General features: G+C 38.1%; 1 protein-coding gene and 1 long non-coding RNA gene across 2 annotated transcripts in view; both read right to left on the reverse strand.

Annotated features, from left to right (window-relative positions):
• Positions 1-9427: 9427 nt before the first annotated feature.
• Positions 9428-11645, reverse strand: LOC113096504 (uncharacterized). The gene is made up of 3 exons (XR_003288527.1): positions 11379-11645; positions 10810-10994; positions 9428-10069 (listed from the first exon to the last, which is right to left on the reverse strand). It is a non-coding gene; the product is annotated as an uncharacterized LOC113096504 (long non-coding RNA).
• A 135-nt stretch (positions 11646-11780) lies between these two features.
• The window catches only part of LOC113096503 (eukaryotic translation initiation factor 4 gamma 3-like), a gene marked incomplete at its 5' end in the record, with an annotated part of 33823 nt that continues 26789 nt past the window's right edge, over positions 11781-18814 (reverse strand). Inside the window, 13 exons of the mRNA XM_026261905.1 lie at positions 11781-12786; positions 12868-13014; positions 13098-13179; positions 13270-13416; positions 15310-15408; positions 15610-15691; positions 16671-16796; positions 16893-17065; positions 17408-17526; positions 17645-17862; positions 17960-18080; positions 18220-18310; positions 18560-18663. Of these exons, the coding sequence (XP_026117690.1) occupies positions 12605-12786; positions 12868-13014; positions 13098-13179; positions 13270-13416; positions 15310-15408; positions 15610-15691; positions 16671-16796; positions 16893-17065; positions 17408-17526; positions 17645-17862; positions 17960-18080; positions 18220-18310; positions 18560-18663 (1691 nt within the window). The remainder of the gene's footprint in view (positions 12787-12867; positions 13015-13097; positions 13180-13269; positions 13417-15309; positions 15409-15609; positions 15692-16670; positions 16797-16892; positions 17066-17407; positions 17527-17644; positions 17863-17959; positions 18081-18219; positions 18311-18559; positions 18664-18814) is intronic.

The following is an 18814-nucleotide window of genomic DNA, read 5'->3' on the forward strand; positions in this document are numbered from 1 at the left end:
CCCTCAGACACACACAAACACCTGCACCTGCAAATCAGACAGTAAATAAGAGATCTGATGTGGGTGACATCATGGAGAGCCCCTCACTCAGCACACATTACCCACACACACATGCACACACGCTTCTAATATGTGCACACGTCCCTTTAAACCCCGTCCCATGTGTCACAAATTCCTCAGCAGCAAACAGTCCTCATCCTACAAGCAGCATTCATATATATATATATATATATTTATATATATAATATATATATATATACACACATTTACCAAAATATTCATTTAAAAAATAAAAAAAAAAAAATCTGATTGACTCACGACCCACCTAACACCTCAAAATGCAACTACTCAAATGAATAGCTGTCTGCAGAAATATGAGATCACTACCTCTTCGATGCAATGTACATGTGTGTTCAGTAGTTGATGTTCAGCTCCCCCCACCCCATATCCTCTTCCCCCACACACCAGCCTTCCTTCCTCAAAGCTCTCCTCCCCACTGATAATAGACGGAGGCAAACGCTGCCTTAAATGGCTCAAGGAATTGCAATGGCTTCTGCAACAAAGCCTCTATTCAGCCCACATGACAGACATACTGGGGCACCTGTTCTGCTCGCAAGCCCTCCACTCGATTGCAGCATGGGCTCTGGTTAATGCACGCTGACCACAACAAACCGCAGGCCCTCCTACACTGATCCATACAGAGCAAAGCACGCCATGGCCAGTCCCAGCATGCTTTGTGTGTGCATGAGAACTTGGCTGCAAACGAAAACACCAAACCCAAGTTTCACCCACCTTGTGTGAGGTAGTTCGGCTAGCATACAAAAGAATAGGATATGTATTTTTTGTGGTTATATGTGAAAGACTATTTCAGTTGGTGGTTTCTTGGCTAGGATACAGATTTTTTTTTATATCAGTCAGGCTCTTTCCTGGTCAAAATAATTAATTACATAATAATTACAATCATACAATAATATATAAATACTACTAATGCACCTAATTTGCATAGAAAAGAAGTTTGTACAGAAAAAAAATGCTGTGGGTAGCTTTTGTGGTTACTGAATATGCAGAAACAACCACGCTGAAAATGGCTTGAACATCGTTCACACTCTTCACTACAACTAAAGAGTCTAACCAGCAGATTTTTGTGCTCAGATCCCGTGTGCTGAAATGTTGCGACTGTAATGAATCTGTCCAACCACACACGTGTCTTAAAAGGGAAGATTGCTGAGTGTGTACATTTCTAAGTTTGCGTTTGGAGTATGCGCGTGTGCGTACAGTGAGAAAGGAGGTCAAATTCAGCTGGGATTCCAGCACACGCCTGCTTGTGCAGATCAGACTCAGACAGCTGGCCTCAGCTCTCAAGAAGCAGCTGTCTCTCTCCTTCATGTCTCACACTCTCTCTCTCTCTCTCTCTCTCTCTCTCTCTCTCTCTCTCTGCGCATCTTGTTCTCTTGTGGGATAAAATCTGTGATATTATTATGTAAATGCATAGCATGGCTTATCTACATTTGTAAGCAATTTATCGAGATCTTGTTAATACCTATCTATTATGTTCTACATGTAGAAATTCATATTTCATGTTATTGTTATTTAGTTTATCAGAAACGCATTTTGCATGGGGGCCCTGATCTCCCTGTTGGAGTTTCTTTAGCAAAAAAAAAAAAAGATTTACTGACTGTATATTGCACTTATTACATTTGGCTCCTCCCACATTAACCGAACTTCTCAATAGTAAGATTCAATTATTACAGAAGTACATATGTCTGAACAAATGTAGCTGTAAAGTGTCAGAAGTGAATGCATAAGTGTAAGCTTTTACAGTAAGAATGTTCACACTTCTGCCAAAATTTAGTGTGGTGAAGCTTCCCATTCACTTTAACCCCTCCAACCCCGGCGTCAGCACTCCTCAGCAGATGATTCTATGAACGAGACAAATAGGTTTGATATTCAAAGAATGACGCAAACACAGACATCAGAGCTTTTCATCTTTAGCACTTTCTAATGCAATATCCGTGGACCCCCAAATGAAAACTCATTTTATTAACTCCCATGCCCTTACAAATTTCATTACTTACTTTTCTTTTGCAAAAACACAGATGGTGATATTTTTAAGGAAAGTTGTAACACATTTTCACTTTTTGTCCATTCAACGAAAATCATTAAGGGGTCTGTATGGGGCAAAATTACACTGAAAACCACACTTTTTTTTTAATTTCCACTTTTTGTGTTCCAAAGAAAGTAAGTCAACGTTCTCTTAATTGAAAAATTGCACACATATTTATAACTGCAGAGAAGCTGTTGATAAGATAAAGTGTCCATATTTCCAAAGGAAGAATTTTTTGGAAGTGAAAGGACTGCTTTGACATAAATATTTATAGTCTGCACGCAGGGTCACTGGCTGAGCATCTCTCTTTACAGGGACAGGAAGCTTGCTGTGTAAAGATGATATATTAGACTTTCCCACACTGAGTGAGTGCATGAGAATGCATCGATGTATGCCATCTGAGATGTGCTTCATGCAAATTGTGTACCTAAGAAAAATTCCAACTTGGCTTTTTCCCAGCTCATTCCTTAGAGAATCCTAGTTTAAGCTTGATTAGAAGTGACAACTTTATCCCACTCTTGTCCCAAGCATTGGGGAGTAGTTTTGTTTTGACTATCGGCATGAAGTCTGGTTCACTTTGCAGGGAGTGAATAAAGCCCTCCTGTAGCAAAATCGATGCATTTTTGTAAAAAAAAAAAAAAAAATCCTATATTTAAAGGTTTTATAAACAGTAATCTCTAGCTTCCGCTAACTGTTGGACACGCAGTCAGAATACAGAGAACATTTTTCTCTACAAATCTTAATTTTCGTCATCTGCCAGAATGGTGTTATTCTGAACTCGCATATGACAATTAGCAGAAACTACTGCTTATAAAGTTTTAAATATGGATATTTTTCTTACAAAAAAAACATTGATTCGCTTCAAATAACTTAACACTTTGAGGGCTTGAGGGTGAGGAAATTTTTGGGGTAATTTTCATTTTTGGGGGAACTATTCCTTTAATATTAGTTAGTACACGGTTCTCTGGAATACATGAACATATAATATTGCTCAATGTAGATTCATAAACATTTACAATATGTTAATTTATACAACTTAAATGCAAAACAATGAATAAATCAATACATAAAGAACAAATAAGTAAATAAATAATTGACTGTAGAGGACGGTTTAGGTTATGATATGGCATTGGTAAGAACTAGGTCAGCGAACAGTTATTTATATATGCACCCAATGCATATATAAACCATCCAGATTCTTTGGTATTTTCCTGTCTCACAACAATGATATCATATACAAACCTCTCGCTTCTCAGAGATGACTTCCTGGGACCTATGCTTGCAGCCAGTAATATCTAAACATAATGTCTATGTTTAGATATTACTGGCTACAAATTCCCCTTTTTGAAATTGATGCATCACAGTAAATGTCATACATCTACATAACATAAGGACTAAACTATTTAATATAAAGACAAACGGCAGATTATGCCAGTCATGATTGATATACTGCAAATAAAGACTCGTGGACTATTTTGCAGAGCTGATTTTTTTTCTTCTTTTACTCTCTTTTCCTGGTTTCATGTAGAAGCTGGTTTCCTGACCCTTCATGTCTTCTGCTTTTTTATGCACATACTATCACGACCTTCTGACACCTTCCTATAGCTGAGGCAACATACAGCTCAAACCACCAAATATTTGTGGATATTTTTTCCCGAATCCATTAAAGTTGTTAGCTTCCACTGTTCCAGTTCTAGTATTAAATTTAGACACAAATGTGAATATGAATTTTAAAATGTTTCTGCATGTATCATGTATTAAAGTAGAGCTTACGAAATGGAACCAAATAGCACGTTGACTTGGTATTTTTATTGCAGAGGAACTGTCTTTCAAATAAATGCTATTTTGAATGACTTTGCTACCAATTTTGGTCCAGGGAAATGGAAAACAGAAGTTCTCAAAAGAGAATTTAGAGTTATTAACCATTTGATTAAGCAACTTTTTTAACGACTTGTTGGAAGTGTGGAAGGAATCAGGCCGGTCTGTGGGAGAGATTTTGCAATAATATCTGTCGTGTCACACGGCAGATGATTAAAATACTTGCAAGATCACAGAAATGGCCAGAAGGTCAGATGACAAAGAAACCTGGAAGTAGCGAATAAATGCTAACATTCACTTTTAGGGTACGTTTTTTTTGTTGTTGATTGAAATTAATATTTTTATGCAGAGAAGACCCATTCAATTGATCTAAATTGACAGTAAAGACATTCAAGTTAAAAAAGATTTCTTTTTCAAATAAAATGCTGTTCATCAAAGAGTAAAAGTAAATCTATTCATCAAAGAAAACTGAACCCAGATGAATTATGTTTTCAACAAAACTATTAAGCTGCGCAACTATTTTCAACATTGATATTAATAAGAAATGTTTTGTTAGCAGCAAATCAGAATGATTTCTGAAGGATCATGTGAAACACTGGAGTAATGATGCTGAAAATTCAGTTTTGCTCTCAGAAAAAAAATATTTTAAAATAAATTAAAATAGTGTTTTAAATTTGAATATTTCACAATTATTATTTTTTTTTTACTGAACTTTGATCAAATAAATACAGCTTTGGTGTGCATAAGAGACAAAAAAAAACTATGTTAGTAGAATTAATGTAGAACGATAGAAAGGTAGTGTACTTTAAAGACTGCAATTAGTTTGTACTTAATAATGTGATAATGTAAAAACACTGGTCACTTTAATGCAAAGTGACCAATTATTTTTCCATTATGTCAGTAGAAAGCGTACATAAAAGAAGTGTACAAAACATCAATATGTAGACCCAGATCAGGAGTCAGTCAGTACAGTAGATCACGCATTTGGACATCAGCTTTTATGATTGTCGGCTTTACATTACATTCTAACCTTTAATTAATTCCTGTTAACTTCCTGTCCAGTCCAGTAAACTGAACCGACCTGGATTTAGAATTATAATAAAATATATTATGGCTAGCATCAAACTCGCTCAATATTCTCAATGTAACATACGGGCAAATAGATAAATATTTACTCAAATGTCATGTGCGATATCTGATCTGATTGGCTTTGCAATTATGAGCAAACAGGCTACACATATGAAGCCATGGTTGGAAACTGCAGCCATGGTTGGAAATGTCAAATAAAGATCAGCAGTTCAACACTAACATCATCAGATATCCATAGGAACATGGGACTTTCTTCAGGAATAGTAAAAGAGCTTATCCCCCCTCAAACATGTAACCTCTCCAGCCCTACTCAACCCTAGTTTCAAAAGAAGAGAGCATGTTAATAACAGCCATAAAGTGCCATTCTCTTCCTTTCACTCTCAGGGCTAGCAGTGTCACATTACACAGCACCTTCTGCAAAATTAGGGGGTATATATGAGGCTCAGGGCAGCGAGGGCAGTGAGGACAGAACAGTATAATCCCAGAAGTTTGATGTGGGCAAGCAAAAAATATCTATTGTACAGAAAACAGTTCTTGTTTGAAACACTGACAGCAGAGGTTGGTAGGTTCCTCTGAGAAATAATTTAATATTACTAGTTCGTTCAGGGTCAAAATGGTCTGAAGACGCACCTAAAGAAGTGCTATTTTGTTTCTAAAGTTAATAGTGAAAAATACTGACCTCCATCTCTCTGAGATATGAATCCTATGATAAATCAGTTCATAAATCCAATTCAAAAGTCCATGTAGAATTGACAGACAGAGCCAATCTTGTCCAACAGCATCTGTGAATCTGTCTGTGATTCGGTTTTTATGACGGTCTGCTATTCTTCTATGTTCTCCGGTCTTCTTGTTGTTGTCTCTCACACACACTCACACACACATTGCCCAAATTAACCAGTCCAGACACTTCACAATAAGGGGTGGGGAGTGCAGCATTCACTCATGACATGTGTTTTGCCCACAAGCATGTCAGCCAATCCGAATCCCCTTGAAACAACTGCTACCACACCTCCTCCAAACTTCTACGAAAATGTGGGAGAATATCTGTGGGTCTGATTTTAAAAAGAATAAAAAAGCAGAAGTTGGTCAAATGCGATTGTAGGTTCTTTTCCAAAAGAAAGACAAAGTCTTTCAGTCTGACTATTATTTTACTTCCACTATTTGTTTTACAAATCTATTTTCACTTTCGTCTTTGCACATGGGTGTGATGTATTGTATTGTTTTAATAGGGCAGATTCTCCTGTGGACAGACTTTGCTGTCAGGACAACAGATAGAGCCCCTGGAAAGGGCTGGTGGGGGTGGGACACCAATGATTTACAACAGTGGTTCTCAGCTGGTCTTTAATAGAGAATTAGAGATCAGTGGTTGTGACCCAAAAATGGGTCACATGTCTGCTCTGATTAGGTTGTGGACAACATAGAATAAAACAATGTTAGATGCAAATAATAAATTACCAAATATTTCATAATTGGTAAAGTTGCACTTCCTTTTTTCTTGATGACATCAAGTACCGGCATGCATTCGATCACACTCTACACTATCATGAAGCTATGAAATAAAATATGACCTAGGAAGAAAAAAAAAAAGAAAAAAAGATTTACTCGTACTGGGAATAAACACAATTTTTTTTTTTTTGGCAGTTAATTATTGGTTGCAAAATTATTAGTGAATCAGACATATAGATGCCAAAATATTTGTATGAAAATCAAAACAAACGCAGAAACATATGTTAATTCATTCAAGTTATATATATACACCATATAACTCTAATTTCTGGTAGGATCTGTAAATACTCTGGACAAACATTACAACTCTGTAATTACTTGTTTCACCTGTTACATGTAAACTCTTCTCTTGTGAAGCCAATGAGCTCATTGCCTTTCACTAAAACCGAACAAGTAAACCCGGATCTGTCACACAGTGGACAGGCTAAGGCACACTCATTGTAAATGTGACTGTGTTAGCACTATTAAGAGTACTATCAGTGCCAAGAAAAGGAGGATCTTGAAACCGCTATGAGGAATTACCCTTCTGCGTCAAATAACGTTAGGCAATTTAACCTAGAAAAATTCTTGCCTCAGAGGAAAAAAAATTAATATATTTTTAGATGTTCCAAACTCATCATGACCTTAACATCTGGGATTACTGAATAAACTCCAAAAATGTGAGGACAGTTCATTTTTAAATATCTGCAACTAGTGTTCTATGGTATTGTGAGAGCTAATGTAGTGTTCAACTGTTCGCTACAGTTTACAGAAAATTGCAGGCCAGGTTTTAAGCAACTATCTACCACACACAGGAACAAACAACCATATTAACATATGAAGATGTGGCAATGCCTGTAACTGACTCGTCTGCCACTTCGTCTAAACGTTCCTTTGCATACATCTCTTTCTGTGAATGCTTTCTTTGACCATTTACCACAAGTAGTGTGTGTGTGTTTGTGTGATGCGATCTGGGAAAACCCGTCAGACGTTGCTCTAGGAAATTCTAAAAATAGGTTGTATGTAATTTTTTTTGTCTAAATTTCACTCAATTATTATTCTATAACATCATGTCAGCAGCAAACATTAAAGACGGTCTTTTTCTCAATGTTAAGATTGCTGCGGAGGTAGGCTACTTTCTCTGAACACCACAAAAACAGTTCACCCTATCAAAATAAGTCAAGTAACATATAATAAAGGTGTATCAATGCACATTTCCCACCAGTCCTGTGTAAACTACGGCACACAAAGTTATTTATTTATTTATTAATATCATGAGATCTTAGTCTGCTCAGTCGTGGTGATGTCATTGCCCTAAAAGATGTTATAGGCTGTTGGACTATGTCACATCCAGAGATGAAGGATCAGATGATGTTACTCAAGAGGAGGAGTCTGATGACAGTCTGTAATATGCACAGGTGTGCTGCGCTCACTCTCCAAACTACAAGGTACACCGTTCGTGCTGTCCAAACATACAAGGGGTGATCAAAAGTTCAGACTATGCCCGTCATGATAAACAACGGAAAACTGTCCTCTCCAGGGTAACCTTAGTCTGTTTGTGTAATGATGCAGTATAGCGCTCCTGACAGACAGCGGTCGTTAAGTAGAAGTGAAAGTGAAACACGTCTCAGTTTAAACCCTTTTTTCTCAAAATTCCATTCCGGGAAATCATAGCTATCAGCCAAATTCAGATTCAGCCATATCTTTTGTTACGATAAAGCTATGGACAAAATGAAATGGCTTGAACTCACTCAGCTTTCATATGTTATCCCCCCAAATAATTCACCATGCGTTGGGTTTTCCCAGATAGAATTTCACCATTTTGGAGTCACGGTTTTCGGTATGTGCCATGTTTGTGGAGAAACTACACTTAAAAAAAAAATCTAACTATGAGCAACAGCACAAATAAATACAATAGAGTAAAGATACAAATAAAATAAACAGTGATTTTCTTTTAGGGAGGTCTAGCATTAGTTTTAGGTTCAGAAATTGAATTAAATGTAACAGCATCGCATATTGGACTGTATAAATAAAAGATTGTTCTTTATTAAAGTTACAAAAGCGTTTTAATCAAGAGCAGTGAGTGATTTCTTTGTTGTTGCAGTTCAATTAATATAAAGACTGTGACTTTAAGAAAATGTACTGATCCAGTAGGCCTACATTCAGCCGGCTATAGCCCCTTTCACACTGCGATTCCGGCAAATACACCGGTAAAGTGTTCCGGCAATTGTTCCCAATTGTCTCTAGATTTTGCACTTTCACACTGCATTGATTACCCGGAATATGAGTCAGTCTATTGTCGTGAACGAGTCAATGTTTTGTTCGTTATCTGGCTCGGCTCGGTGTTCCATCTTCAGTTCTCTCTTCACAGCAGTTCAGTCAGTCTACTGTTTGAGTAAATGAATTACTCCGGGATATTGGTTTATTTGAACTCAGAGGGAGTGTCAGCCACATTAAAAAAGTTAACAGCTTAAGTCATTTGTGGATTAATGCGTATTAGAGATGCAAACTGTTTAAAACGATTCAGTTCGATTTGGTGAACTGGTTCAAAAAGATCTGGTTACATCGAATGATTCGTTCGCGAACCGGATATGATAAACTGCTTTGTTTTGAACTCTCTCACAACAGACACGGAAGAGAAGATAATGCTGAATAAAGTCATAGTTTTTGCTATTTTTGGACCAAAATGTATTTTTGATGCTTCAAAAAATTCTAACTGACCCTCTGATGTCACATGGACTACTTTGAAGATGTTTTTCTTATCTTTCTGGACATGGACAGTAGACCGTACACACAGTTTCAACGGAGGCACTGAGAGCTCTCTGACTAAATCTAAAATATCTCAAACTGTGTCCCAAAGATAAACGGAGGTCTCACTGGTTTGGAACGACATGAGGGTGAGATATTAATGACAATTAATTTTGCTATTTGGGTGAACTATCCCTTTAATATCCAAAACGGAAAAAATGACATTCTAGGCACTTGCCATGACAGAATAACACTCATCTACTTGTTGTCGGACACAAATATAAAAAAAAATCTGTCTTTAGCTTCAATGCAACTTTACGGCTGATAGTTCTGATGTTATGAAATGGTAGTAAAGAAAACGACAGAACTCATAGTAGTTAAACAGCACCACCCGGCAGTAATACTAAGGTACCACAGTCATAAGCTCTCTGGTGCTTTTAAAAATGGTTTTGTGCGTTCAGTGATATGGAGGCTTGGCAAACAAGCCTCTGAAGTCATACGCAGTGTTTGGGACCTGCTGATAAAAGAAGCTCAGAGACTTTTGCTTTTAAAGCACACAGATGTGTCTTAGTCCGTGGTGGTGCGGCGATACCAGAAGAGTGCTCTGAAGTCATCGCTGCAGGTCATGAAGCCTGGGTTGGTGGGTGAGTGTAAGATACAGCGCACAATGTTATTGTGGCCTAATGAGAGCAGGTTCTTCCTCTCAGCAGTGCGTGAATCCCAGCAGCACAAGCTGATGGTTCGCTCGTCTGGCAGCAGCACAGTCCTCAGTGTGGTAGAAAACACCCTGAGTGTGGTGCGTATGTCGCCCACTGAGACCTGCACCTGCATGACAGGAAACACAATGAGGGTGAGCAAGCGGCAGAGTGCGTGAGCCGCAGTAAAAAACAGACAGACATGGTATTTCCAACATATATGTCAAGGTTTACCCCAAACTGACCAATGGAAGTTCCAAAATAATATTATTAACTACTAGCACTTTTTACCCACATTTTGTTTTTAACACATATTATAAAATTATTTTTATTTCCACTCCTAGATGCTTATAACATACACAAGTTTACTGATTAAATTTGATTCAGATTCTCTGGCTCTAAATTTGGTTAGATTCTGATTTATTCCAGTAATTCAGTCTATTTTACTTACAAACAAATTTATTCTTTCCCAGTTAATTATGTTAATTATACAGGGCAATGTTTCAGAGTGATTTAAACCGTTAACCAGTGTTTTTGAACTAATTATCAACATAACCGACTCGTAGGAGTCATGCATTTCCGAAACTGGGCTACACTGGCTGTGATGTGTGTTACAGGTGACGTAGCTGTTAGCGCTGGGATTGTAACAGACTCCGCAGATGGTGTCTGTGTGCTGATCCAGAGGGTTGCAGGACACAAAACACTGGAAAGTGTTGACGTCATAAAGACGCAAGGTTGAAATAAATATATATACGCACACTATTCAATGGTTTAGTTTATTCTGTTATTTAACAATTATACAGTACTAGGAAAAATATTAAACGCTTAAAGTTTCAGACATTTACAAATTTGTATAGAGTGGAGTCATACCTATCCTGGCCAGTTGCATGAGCTGCTCTGATGGAGACACCACACTCTGGGGCTTCACCTCACTGATCAGGCTGTTGGCAATGCTGGTGTATCAGTCATACAGCAGCTGGCTGATGATCAGCCTGTACAGGTGCTGTCTGTCCTTCAGTTTGGGCTTGGGCCGGAACATCTTTGCTATTTGATGACTGCAGTTGAACGAAGGAAGGCAGAAAAGCTCAGATTGCAGGTAAAAAAAAAAAAAAAAAAAGCTCATGAGCTGCCCACTTAGACAACATGTGCAAAATGTTGTCTAGGTTGGTAACTTAGATTCAAAACAGACACACTGTTGTTCAGTCTAACGTTACTCAAGTGCATTTAATTAAATTTAATGTTACTAAAGTGTTACTTAATTTGATGTTACTAAAGTGCATTAAATTTAAACGTTAAGTGATATCAGTAGCAGCGTATCGTTTTAAAGGAGGTTTATGTCTTTAAAAAAAATAAAAAATAAATAAGACTTGAAGTATACAAAAATTACTATATAAACGGAGTTTCATTTATTTTAATGTTGTATTTAATTAACGACTTACCAAATTGCGACTTTAAGGAGGAGCGCCCCCACGCTTTGGACGTCTGACGTCACGACGTACGCAGATATGGTGGAGTCGTGGGAATAAATCTCATAAATTAAAAGTCTCCGGCTGACTTAAAGTAAAAGACTCTGACTGGTTGTTATTGTTACATTTTCACACAAATAATATTTATGATATTAGAATTTTTTTTTTTAACAAATATTGATCACACTCTATGACTAATTAAACTAACTCAATATTAATAAAACTGGTTTGATTACGTAATGCTTTATAGTCAATTAGGAAATGAAGTAAAAAAAAATGCAAATAATATATCCTAAAACATATAATTAATATTTAAATATATCTGAACTGCTGAATCCTGTAAATTTCCCTGCAAAAACAAACAGCACAGCATCATGGTGATTTTTAGATCTTTTTTTTTTTTTTTCTCTTTAATGTATTTACAAGCTTTACATTTCCTCTGTAGTTCTTCATCACAAGTACACTGAGCAATCCTGGCAATGCTCTGACTTGCATTAGTGTTTGTACTTCACCTTAAAGCATACAAGCCATATTGATGTCTGAATTCTTATCATTCCACTCAGGATGCATATTCATTTTTACTGTGTTTGCCATGTTACTTGGAAAGTTCGTCGAGCAAAAGCCGAAGCAGAAGAACCAGTGGTGGGTGTTTCTCAAAACATCCTGAAACTTCAGCAACATTAGCCGATCCTGGACCAGTCCCCACCTCGGGCCGAAGATGTATGCATTTATTTATTTCGGAGGAAATATTTTATTTGTTTAAAGGTCGATCACATGAATCCAGGGCGGCTGCTGACACATTTAAACAAAATTAATATTATTGTTATGATACATGTTTATTCCTGTTATTTATATCAATGTTCTTTTTGCCTGCAAATGTTAAATAGAACTCCGTACTTGCAGTCTCTTAAAAAAATAATAAATTAAAGAATCCAGAACCTATTTTAAGTCTCTTCTTTTAAAAGTAACAAAAGAAAAAAAAAGTGAAACTTTAAAACAAAAATATTTTCTATATATGATACAATAATTAAGTGTTCCCTCTGTTGCGTAGAGAGTTCCAGCTCAAGTTGGCCAGCGTTTCAAAGTCAAAGTTCCTGTGTCTGCAGGAGTAAGTCTGTCTATGGCTGGACCTGTTTAGTCTGGATGCATTTTTCGTTTGTGTCAGTAGGGGGCCTCTGGGCGTCGGCCACCTGCTTGTGTCAATTATCCTCAGACTCCTCCTCCGCCTCACGTAACCAGGTAAAGAACGCTGTGACAGACTTCAGTGCTACGCCTTTTCCATGCTGTTCCGCCGGGTCTTTACTTGTTTCCCACTGATAGAAAGCGTCCTCCGAAATAACGTCCTCATCGTAAAGACAATCGAAAAACATTCGCAGTAGATCTGTGGATAGACGTAGAGAAAGATTACAATCCTAGAAATCTTTAGTTCAGTTTGGCATCTTTATTTTTATCTGCTACATACTGGGAGGTTGATCCAGGGCGACAATCAAAGACTGAAGAGCATAAAGTGCTTGCAGCTGCCGCTCGGTGTCTGAGTTAAGGTACTTATGTAATATAGGCAGGCGTCTCTGGATGATAGCAGTGTCCACTCTACAGCACGTGCTTTCATCTGAAGAGGAAAAAAAGACTAAAGTAATTGGAGAAAAGAAGATGGAGATGAAGCTGTTTAAGTAGGGTAAGTAGTTTGCTCACCTTTAACTGCTGCTTTACAAACAGCCGTCATTAACGCTCTCAGAAATGGAGATGAACTCATTTGAGATTCGTCCAAATTAGCCTAAAAAGAAAAGCATCTTTTAAGCCTTGCATTTTCTTGAAAACGTTGGCTTTGCGGATCTGCTTGATAGGATTTTCTGATCGGTCTCACCTCAACCCAGTCGAAGATCTGTTCGTCACTAGCAATGTCTTCTAGCAGGAGGTGCTCTAGCTGTTTGAAAAGCTCCTCAGGACTGAGGCTGGGTTTAGCTGAGGCCGCGGACACAGGGGAGACTTCTGATATGGTGAACTCTAACTTCTGGAAAAAGTGGGAAAAGGTACAGCTGGTTGATTGTGTGTTCAAAAGCGCATTTTTCCTTAAAGGGTTAGTTCACCCAAAAATTTAAATTCTGTCATCAGGGGTTCCATCATAATTTGAACAACAGCCTAATTCGTAATTTGAACTATGTAAACAGCGCATGATATTCTGTGTCAGCTGTGTCAGGCGTATATGTTTTCTATGTTGTTTACGCTTTGATTTGAACAAAAACAACGTGTCCACGTGATGTAGCTGACACAGAATAGCATACACTGTTTACATGGATTTATGTGTCAGTGGATGCAGAGGAGATGAATTGTGGAATAAAGTCGTTAATTTTGTTTACGTTGCATACAAAAAGTATTTAATTAAATGAAATTTTTAATTCATGGATTTTGCAGACGCTTTCACCCAAAGTGACTTACAGTGCATTCAGGCTATAATTTTTATTTTCTTTTACCAGTATGCGTGATCCCTGTGAATTGAACCCATAACCTTTTGCGCTGCTAACGCAATGCTCTACCACTGAGCCACAGGAACACTAAAAGTATTTTAAATTAAATTTATGCATTTAGCAGACGCTTTTATCCAAAGCGACTTACAGTGTGCATTCAGGCTAATAATTTTTACCTATCATGTGTTCCCGGGGAATCGAACCCCCAACCTTGCACTTGCTTGCTTGCTAAAGCAATGCTCTACACCACTTGAGCTACAGGAACACTTTATTTATATATTTTTTTATTTGTATTTCTCATAGCTTCGTAAAAATTACATAAAATACGGTTGAATCCCTGATGTCACATGGATTATTTTACTGATCTATTTGCTACGTTTCTGGACCTTGATCGTGGTTATTGCTTTGTGTCTATGGGAGGGTCAGAGCACTCAGAATTCATCAAATATCTTAATTTGTGTCCTTAAAATGAACGGAGGTCTTAAGGATTTAGACCGACATGAGGGTGAGTAATAATGACAATTTTAATTTCTGGGTGAACTTATTTTATAACACATTCCTTGAAATAGAGGAAGTTGCTTTAAACTAGCTATAAACACACACACACACAACTGTACACCAAGGCTGCATTTATGTGATCTAAGAATCAGGGCTGCCCTCGACTAAAGATTTTTCCAGTCTACTAGTCGTTGTTCGTTTTTAGCAATTAGTCGACTAATCATATGTTTATATTTGAATTGCCTATAGCTCAAGGGAAAAAAACAGCAAGACTGCCTTAAAATTGTAATAATTCAATGATAAACTAGTGTTTTCTGTAGCAGTGATGAAGTCCAGACACTGACTTGTCATCTCCACAGATTGCAGATGTGCAGGTTTCTTACGGATTACATAATTGAATAGCACACATTTTTCTAGGTTAATGGTAGAACTATGTAATGATGCTACTACTTGCATGTTTCAGATGATAAGCAACGCAACGTTTGGATGTCTCATGTACAGTAATTACCACATAGACCAGCTGTTAATAATTTGTGTGACTTTGCCACTTCCTGTGGAAATAGTTTTTTTCTGCGACATAAAATTTTGATCGACTAAAGCTCTTCTCGTCGACTAATGGTTAATCGACTATTAGGGGCCAGCACTACAAAGAATACATTAAAAAGTAATTCAATTGATTTAATTGAGTCAGTTAAATTTAATTGAGTCAGAATTTCTAATGCTTCATACAGTATAAGAACAAGAGCTGACATTTTGGGTTTCGGATTATAAACTCAGTTTTGGTAACAATTGTGCAATGCTTCTATCCGTTTTAAAACGTTGCTTGATAAAGCTATACTTTTTTGAAAACAGGTGAATTTGTGTATGTTGCTATGTCTAGTTAATTACTTCTTAACACCAGTGGTTCATTTCTGGGAATGGTGTTCAGACTACATTCTCACCTGTTGTGAGATGAAGGCAGGAAGATGTTCTCCCTCAGGCAGGAAGTCGGCCCAGTTCAGCCCAGACTCTCTCCACAAGTCTCCAACTTTCCTATGGCTCTGTAGCACAATCAGATGCATGTAAACACACAAACCCATGGCACCCAGAAGATTGCACAAAGCTTATTTACAGCAGACTGTTTCTGTCACAGAGGTGTCTGTTAATAGTAAGCATCATGCAGGAGCCCTAAACCACAGATGACAACAAGATAAAGACGAACTCAATGCTCTTAACACCATGTCAACAAAAGTTGATCTTACCATTTGTTTGCATAGTAGGTGCAGTATTTCAGAAAATAAGATGGAAGCTCTTCCCACAGGGAGTAGCGGTTTACTTAACTCACTGCAGAAAAAAAACAAATCTCCATTAGATGCTAAACTGAATCACTAAGACAGCTGGAGCCTGCAAGGACCTGGAATGACTGCAACTACTGTGCACTGCCAAACTGTTAAAGCCCCAGAAGTCCCAATAACCCAATACAATGAGGTGTGTCGGAAGGGATGTGTTGGGTTTTTATTTATTTTTATATCGTACTGAATTCTGTAGGCCAACTTATTTGGAAATGTAAAAAGGCCATGTTAACTTAAAAAAAAAAAAAAAAAAAAATTCTCAAAGACTGAAAAACATCAGACTGCGCAACCTGCTTTTGATGCAGCTCACCCTTCGATAATACATTCTTGCCTACGGAAGTTGTTTTAAACAGAATTTGAATAAATTATAAAAAATGGTAAAATGTTATTTTAGTGTAATAGTGACAAAGTAGCAATTGAGGATGCATATTGTTTTTTTATTAAATGTAAAAATAATATATATATTTTGTATTCTTTATTTTAAAATTGAGATTCTATACTAGCTTTTCTTAATATTTTGGCTATTTTAATGCCTAAATCCATCTAAGACATGGATTATTCCACTTATACCATGCTCATTTGCCATCACTTACAATTTAAAACTGTAATAAAAAATAAAAATAAAAGGCCGGAGACATGCTGGGATATGCTACAGCAATTCCCCATTAACCTACAGATATATGGAAAGAAAATAATATAACAATACTATAATTTCATGTTTTAGATGTATTATTGTATAATATGTATAATATTTTGACCCTGTACTGGAGCTTGAACAGTACATGCACTTCTTAAATCATCCTTTGAAAGGAGATTCCACCTCAAACGAAGATCCGTCTATTAATCAAGGACAACATGTAACAGGGTTTTAGGGTGGAATGTCCTTTTTATCAAAAATGACAAAAAAACAACAACAACAATAAAACAGAACTCAGAAGACCATCCTCGTTCATTGTGTTGGGGGTCCTGACCTGAACAGCTCTCTCATGTTGATTCCTCCTTCTCTCAGCAGAGGATTGAGCAGCTCAGCCAGGTAAAGCCAAATGAAGGGAACATCTATGGCCATATCATCAGCCTGCTCCAGCATCTCCGAAAACCTACAGAGCCATGAGAACGGGTCAAACCCTAGCGCTTTACTATATTAGTACACAAGTAAACTACATTTGATCTCAATGTAATGTGTGTGTGCTCACCCTTTATAGAGTTGAGAATGGGGTAAGATGTTCTTCTGAACAAGCTGATAGAAGAGCAGTCCCATGTGCTCTCTGGCTTTCTGACTACGCTCCAGTGTGCACTCCAGACCCATGCGCACAAACACAAACAGCAGAGAGGGCTGATCCATCTCAATCACACATTGCACTGCCTCCTGCACACACAAACAGACACGGACACAAAACGGCTTACAGTAGTGACAGTCACATCGCAGATATTCAAAGTTTGAAAATAAGTTTTAAAAAATGTATTTGCTATCATCTCTGTGCTCTGCGTCGTGTCTCAATCTGACCACTGAGATATCGCTTTTTTTTGGTTCACACTTTTCTTTTCCTGATTTTACAAGTTGCAAGTTACAAAAAACACAAGGCGTGTCTGATCACGGTCGGGTGTAATAGATTCGGACCCGGACCCGGCTGATCATTTAAAATATATACCCAAACCCGTATGGGTCCCTGGGTCGATGGGTCTCATGTAATTCTGTGAAGACCTCTACCTTGTAGTCATTAATGTGCAGAAACTCATCAATGATGGATTTGGACTTCCGCTCGACCTCCTCTTCGGTCAGGATGGGCTTCTCTGAGCCACCAGTGACCTGCGGCGTCTCAGAGTTCACTACAATCAAGCAGAAGCTCAGTATTAGAATATATATATTCAGTACACAAGCAAATACATGGAAAATGCAGCTATAATGTATACGTGTTCACTAGTGTAAGCCCGTATCCTTCCTCACATGTCTCTGTGGCTCTGATGTTCTCCATCTCACATTTCTCCTCTGAAATGCTGGCTTTACAAGGTGTATGGTGTGAGTCAGGTCCCTCCCTCCATGTCTCCTGAGGGGCCATGTTGTCTGTTAGCTCCTTAGCGCTGCTCCCTCTGCTTAAGAGCCCCGGTCGTGACGGCCCAAAACTCAACGGCTTTTCACTGCGATCACGACCAGTGCTGCCTCGACTGGCAGAGATATAAGACGAATGAAAAGATGTCAGGCTTTTGATATTGAAATTCTACATTTGTATTTGGAGCTCTTCAGTTCTCAGATGTTGGGTACCTTCCCAGTGGGCGTCTGGAATCAGAATCAGAGGTTTGGGCTGGTGCTGGGCTGGGCTGAGACGTGGGCGACTGTAGCGCTGAATAACGGTTCAGGGTGCTACTGGCAGAGCGTGTTAACTCTGGAAACATGGGCATGGACGCATTCATACATACATGTTCTATAGAAAACCGTAATTTTCACTGAATCAATTTAAGACACATGAATGTTGGTAGGTTTAACAAAGTCTTGATCAGTACTTCACACTCATGTGGCCTCACCAGGGTCACTAGCTTTGGCTCCGCCACTGCTGCCCTTTATCCAGTTGATCTGAGCCCGCGGACCAAGCTGAATCTTTTCATCGATTTGAGGCTGTAATGGGGATTGGTTGGGATTCAGTACGAGAGCATTACTATCTCATCCTTCTAAAATGACTTATTATTGATTGTTAAAATCACATGTGGTGCCAGTGTTAACATATTCTGTGCTGCACTTAACAACTGTGATTATAATCAGTAGGCGGCAGTGTTACTTCAAATCAATGGTACCCATTGATTTGCATTCAAAAATGGGATTTATGTGTGAAATATGAAGTGTTTGTGCAGCGAATCGTCTCTTCACCTTGGAGATCTTGGGGATCTTTGTGGGGTCGATGGTCCTGCTGTTCTTAGTAGTGGGCACAGTGTTCCACGTCTCCTCCCTCTGGGAGCGCTGATCTCTTTGGTCTAGAACCAAAGACACAGAGCAGCGTTACTTCACAACAGATCACCACTAGCCTTTAATAGTCATTGAACACGGAATCAGAAATGCCAAGGATTTTATTACATATTTGAATCAGGGGGCCAAGACCCACCAAGGGGCCTCAACACAATATTT

Source organism: Carassius auratus, unplaced genomic scaffold (genome assembly GCF_003368295.1).
Source record: "Carassius auratus strain Wakin unplaced genomic scaffold, ASM336829v1 scaf_tig00215957, whole genome shotgun sequence".
In the NCBI taxonomy this organism is placed as follows: domain Eukaryota; kingdom Metazoa; phylum Chordata; class Actinopteri; order Cypriniformes; family Cyprinidae; genus Carassius; species Carassius auratus.